The sequence below is a fragment of the Mizuhopecten yessoensis genome, unplaced genomic scaffold (assembly GCF_002113885.1).
Source record: "Mizuhopecten yessoensis strain PY_sf001 unplaced genomic scaffold, ASM211388v2 scaffold1471, whole genome shotgun sequence".
Taxonomy (NCBI): domain Eukaryota; kingdom Metazoa; phylum Mollusca; class Bivalvia; order Pectinida; family Pectinidae; genus Mizuhopecten; species Mizuhopecten yessoensis.
The window spans coordinates 899654-905201 of record NW_018404063.1 but is presented as its reverse complement, the minus strand read 5'-3'; the positions used below and the strand labels follow the sequence as shown (position 1 = coordinate 905201).

The 5548-nt window shown below is 34.6% G+C and overlaps 2 protein-coding genes across 4 annotated transcripts in view; one reads left to right on the top strand and one right to left on the bottom strand.

The window, feature by feature from the left end:
- The window catches only part of LOC110463019, a 5655-nt gene extending 3414 nt beyond the window's left edge, over positions 1-2241 (top strand). For 2 of the 3 annotated variants that reach the window (XM_021517345.1, XM_021517363.1), the window contains 3 exons: positions 369-490; positions 643-842; positions 1318-2241. In XM_021517345.1, coding sequence (XP_021373020.1) covers positions 369-490; positions 643-842; positions 1318-2153 — 1158 coding nt within the window. In that variant the 3' untranslated portion in view covers positions 2154-2241. The remainder of the gene's footprint in view (positions 1-368; positions 491-642; positions 843-1317) is intronic. The other variant, XM_021517355.1, reaches the window with a different exon arrangement.
- A 311-nt stretch (positions 2242-2552) lies between these two features.
- Positions 2553-4725, bottom strand: LOC110463036 (ATP-dependent DNA helicase RecQ-like). The gene is made up of 2 exons (XM_021517374.1): positions 4297-4725; positions 2553-4055 (listed from the first exon to the last, which is right to left on the bottom strand). Exons 1-2 carry the CDS (start codon positions 4521-4523, stop codon positions 2912-2914), a joined length of 1371 nt encoding a protein of 456 aa, XP_021373049.1. The 5' UTR covers positions 4524-4725; the 3' UTR covers positions 2553-2911.
- Positions 4726-5548: the final 823 nt, after the last annotated feature.

The following is a 5548-nucleotide window of genomic DNA, read 5'->3' as shown; positions in this document are numbered from 1 at the left end:
GGGGAGTTGCTACTAACTCTGTTATTACTAACACTGTTTACAGAATTGTTAATTCAAATACCACTTGTTGTAAAATATACAAAAGTTTTAAGCCAGTGAATTCATTATATTTCTGTAATATTTTGTGGCATTTAATTAAAAAATTATAACACTTACAGGCATTCAAGTAACAAGGTAAAATACTACCATATATAGTCTTTTTTTATTAGAAACAATGTTTCTATGTTAACATAAGATTATTTATTAAAACTATTGATATAGATTTCAGTTTACGTTAAGTGATTTTATTTGTTTTTATGTTTATTAATTCAAGACATTTATGTCATACCAAAAGAGTTTTGCATTAATTCCTTCTATCTATATTTCAGTTAATCTACCAGGTCTTTTACAAAAAGTCATCAGCTGCTGATCAAGGAACTCTGGCAAACTTGAGGAATGTCATCAACCGTATTGATGTTCAGGGTGCAGAAAATGTGATTGACAAGTACAGGTATATTGCACAAAATTCAGTCAAATTTAAAAAAAACAACTAATTTAACTTTTTTTCCAATGGTTTTTTTTTGTAGCTGTCTTGTTTTTCTTTCTCATAAATACTTGTATGTTTTAACAAAACTTGACATGTGTTTTACTACTATTTTATAGAGCTCATTATTCATTCATGGATGATGTCCTGGACTCTTACATTGTGGCAGCCTGTATGCACCTTTTGGGTCAAAGTGAGATGGATTCTGAGCCCAACAGGAAACAACCACTATTTGCTGGTGTGGATAACCATTCAAAATACAAGTTTCTTCATCAGATATCGAAAGATATTTTGTACAAATACATCAAAGTAGAAAACAGTTGAGTGCATTTTTGAATAAAAGTGTCTTTATATATAATTAACTTACTGCAGATATCAATGATATGAAAAATTACAGCTATAACTTGTCTGATACAATATTCAAGTTGAAGATATAATATATTGTCTCCATAAGTAGTTCATTTCTTTTTAAAACCTTCATGCCAAAGTTAACAAAATATTATAGAACTGCAGTTAGCATAAAAATAAGTACAGTTTCATGTTTTTCAGTATTGAACCAACTTTGCGAGCCAAGGGTGTTCAACATGCAGCTCCATGCTTTGTGTGCATGTTTGAGACATTATAATTTAATATTTATTAAAATTAATTTATAAATGTCAAATCTGAAAGGAATGAATGTTATTACATTACCCTACTTAGCTGTCAGAACATTTTGACTGTACATTCTTGGATTTTAAAGGTAGCAAGTAGTTTTTTTATTCCATTTTGGCTTTACATTTTTTCTTTAATTGTAGATCTGGAAATGGTTAAGGCACAAACTTTAGAACTGGAAGCCCAAAATGACGCTATAAAAGAACTGTTTGTTGCTGCGGAGCAGAGGTACCAGTGTAGAGAATGCAGCAAAAACTTCAAAAAAGTTGGGTTTTTGAAACGACATCTAATTAGAGAACATGAGTGGACATTTGGAGTTGACAGACAGAATGCTGATTCACCAGATCATATTGCTCTTTACAGAGCTTCGTTTATGAAATGTGCATTGCTGTTACGAGATATCGAGGACTCCTATAAAATGGCTGATGGCGACAGAATTGCAGAAACTGCTAAATTTCAACTATTGCTATCTAATGTTGGAAAGCACACAAAATATCAGCTCTGGTTGTTCAGGTTCTTGGCTTACATTTATGGAATTCTTTCACCAAAAATGTCATTTGAATACAAATGGAATTGCACATCAAACTTGCATGGAGGTATAGGACATAACATACCAAATGACAATCTTGTAGAAGTTCAGGTTCAAGCAATTAAGAAAAAAGTGCAGTCACAGGGGTCTAATGCAACATATGAAAGTGCACGGAAAGCTGCACTTACTGTGCAAGTGCAAAATGCTATAAAGCAAAATCTAGCAAGTCAAAGTCATGCAAAAGTGTCTGGAACAAAAAGACCCGCAGTTTCAAAAGCTGGGGATATCAGTCTTATGGTTGAAAAAATTGTTAAAGCAGGCATTATGGAGAAAATCCCAGGTCGTGAATTCAATTCATTCTGTGGCTTTAAGGATGTGTATGCAAGGGTAAAAGTTCAAGAGTTTTATACTTGGTTAACTCAAGCAAAAGAACGTCTTTTAATTGGATAGATTTAAAACTGTTCATGTTTGTTCATCTCAGTATGGTGGCATTGCTATAACTGTACTATTTTTTGACTTGATGAAAGTCTTGCTGTAAGTGCACTTTTTAATTATACAATAATGTAAATTCAAGTTTACTCAGAACTTTGATGTGGTATATGCTGTTTAATGTTTCATATTGTCTCTAACAAAATTTTACATTTGTCTAGCTGTTATCTCTAGTTTATGTGCAAAACAATTCTCACAATGAATCCACCTGTTAGTGTCCTATATAAACAAACTTAACCTAGTATATACATAGGTGACAGCCATGTAATTGTGAAATTAATTTGTTTACTAATGATGAAATAATGTCTTGTTTTTTTGGTTTTTTTTTTTAACCTTGATAAAAATTGACTCAGGTGCATAGGTGGCAACAATTTATTACATGTAGTTGAAAATAAATAGTACAGACATGTTTTATTGTGCAACTGAAATTGAATGCCTTAAAAACAATAGGAGAAATTTTTGACACAAGTTTTTTTTACATCTCTAGCTCTATCATTATCACTTTTTCATATAACTCAGTTTAATAATTTCAAATGGTAACAAATATAAGATAATATGACCACTGTGAGATATTGCAATATATACTACCTTTTAATCGATGTGTATTGTGTTACAATAACATATGTATACATAATATTTTTTTAAACAGTAAATTGTAATGAGATGCACATATTTTATAATAAAAAGTGTAGAAACAACTTTATAATTAGTCCGAGTCTTCATCTGTCATACATATCTGAATCACCAGTCACAGTATTTATCTCTTTCATAATCTGGACAGCTATTTCAAACGACCAAACTGGGAACATTTTTAGAATGTCTGATGTCGTAAAAATTGTATGACACTTAAGCACAATATCATCAATTACTTGATCAGTGATTCCATGCAGAATTTCTGATGTTATTAAAACATTGCTTAGGTCTGATTCAAGTGAATATTTTAACACCGAAAGTTTATGCCGCAAAAGTTTTCTGTCGTCTCTGGTTACCTCTCGCTCCATTTCAACAGTTTCATCCTCCATATTTTCAGGATCAGCTGCCAATGCCCTATGGATATCGGGGCAGGATTCTTCACCACAATCACATTGTTTCTCACAGACATCACAACATTTATGTTTCGGAATAACAGGTTCATGTACTGTCACGTATGAATCACACAGTGTTTTACGTCTGCATGTGGCATCATCTTTCACAAGTTTCACCAAATCACCTTCCACTCTACTAAGATGTCCCTTGTGCATCTTGTACAAAATAAGTTGCTTGCTGTATTCTCCATCACGCCCTGCTCGACCCATTTGTTGTACAAAAGTGTCCATTTCTCTGGGTAAGCCATAATGAATGACATTGTGCACATTATGAAAACTGACACCCATACCAGCTGAATTGGTACAAATCAGAATTCTGATTTTATCATTTTCTGCCATGTCTTTTCTAATTTGCTCCTTAATTTTATCATTTGTCTTGCTGTGGTACATTTCAAAGAGATTCCGAGACTGTCCCATATGTTTTAGAAATGTTAAATACACTTTTGAAACATTTGCTATACTTTCACAAAAAATCACATGTCTCGGTAATGTTTCTTTTTGGTTTAGAAAGTCATCAATTAAGAACTTGAACACAGTGGAAAGGTCATCATTATTTGGAATACGCACTGAAGTTATCTTAATGTTAGGCCTGTCTGGAGAATCAAGAATCACCTCTGATGATGATTTAAAGCATAAAGATTTCATAATTTTTCGTCTCCCTGTTGGCCCAGCAGTTGCAGTCAAAGCCAGCATCTGTACCTTGTTGCACAGCGACCTCAATTCTCCTATTCTGGAAAAACTGCCACGGAATGGTCCTTCCTTCTCTGTGCCTTCGCCCCTTGAATTAAAAGAATAACATATAGGGTGTATGTTCTATTTTCCATAAAATTAGTCATCAACAGTTTAACTTGTGGTTGCTTTGTTATGTTGATATTTGTAGATGTTTGAAGGGTGACTGCAGTCAAAGCTAAATAATTTCACATGTTACTATTCAAAACCACTGGGAAATGTTCTGATGCAATCTTTTTCTTTTTGAATTGCGATAGAGTAAGGTGTAATACGCTGTTAAAGCAACTTACCACTGTATTACGGTGTGAGCTTCATCCACAACTATCAGGCCAAGTTTGCTCTGATAGGGGTCAGATTTAAGCATAGCTCGCCATCTTGTATCCTCTACCAAATGCTCCGCGCCACCAAATACAAAATCAAAATGTCCGGCTAAAATACCCTCAGTGTCGCTGCCGTCCTTTCCGATATACGTGGCCTTGAATCCTAATTCACAGAGACGGCGACATTGTTCGTTCATGATATTGACGAGTGGTGCAACCACCAGCACGATTTTCCCTTCATTTAACACTGGATAGCTTTCATAAGCTAGAGATTTACCGCTCCCTGTTCTTGTCCCAACAAAAACGTCTTTTCCATTTTGAATTGCGGTTATTGACCGTATCTGTGTGTCTCGAAGTTCCTTAATTCTGAATGTATCGCATATAGCACGTTGATCTATGGTCGCGCCCATTTTTCTGTTTTGGTGTTCAATAGTACGAGCTATTTGATTGGTCAGTGGTTATGTGATAGTAAGGGGCATAACTGCAATTTCCACTAGATGGCGCTTCGCGGGAACTTCGATTTCGCCGTGAGATCCGCCAAGGGTGAATAGGAGAGTATCGTATTGAACACCCTTGGCTCGCGAAGTTGGTAAAAGGAATGTACATGTTTGTATTTTTTGTTAGGAGCATACTATGTTTTACAGAAATATAAGACAGGACAATATCAATGACCTTGACCGTCAAGTTGTCTCGGAGACTGACATCAGCAATACCTGTGCCAAGTAAAAACTTGATTTTGAATCACAACAGTTTAAATGTACTCAAAGCTTTAAAACTCATGTCAGATGAAATATATATCACCATATACGTTTATCAGCATTCGGCTAAAAATCATGAAAAAAAAAGTCTTGGTCTTTAGTCAAAACTCTAAAGTGTTAAAAACCAATATGCTACTCTAGGAAATTAGGTTTAGTTTAACTCTTTCCGTCCCGTTGTCGTGTACACACGACAACAATATGTCATCCTGGTCCCCGTTGTCGTATACAGACGACAAAATAAAGGGCCGTCTCATCCCCGTTGTCTTGTACACACGCCAAGAGACTGATGTAACCTGCCTGATGTTAAGTTGGTTATTGCACGATACTGTCGCGAAAAAACAATTAATTGTCGCTAAAATCAGAACCCATCAGTTTGGAAGAAATAATTTTATTTGTGCAGAGTACACTTTTTTATTATGTAAATTATTGTTTTCGCATTTTTCGCAAGATGTTTGCATTTGGTG

What these genes read in the sequence shown, in the direction of transcription:
- LOC110463036 (XM_021517374.1), bottom strand. Translation starts at nt 4,523, where the DNA reads ATGAACGAACAATGTCGCCGTCTCTGTGAATTAGGATTCAAGGCCACG. An exon ending in GCTCACACCGTAATACAGTG is followed by an intron (nt 4,056 to 4,296) that starts GTAAGTTGCTTT and finishes TTTTAATTCAAG; the next exon opens with GGGCGAAGGCACAGAGAAGG.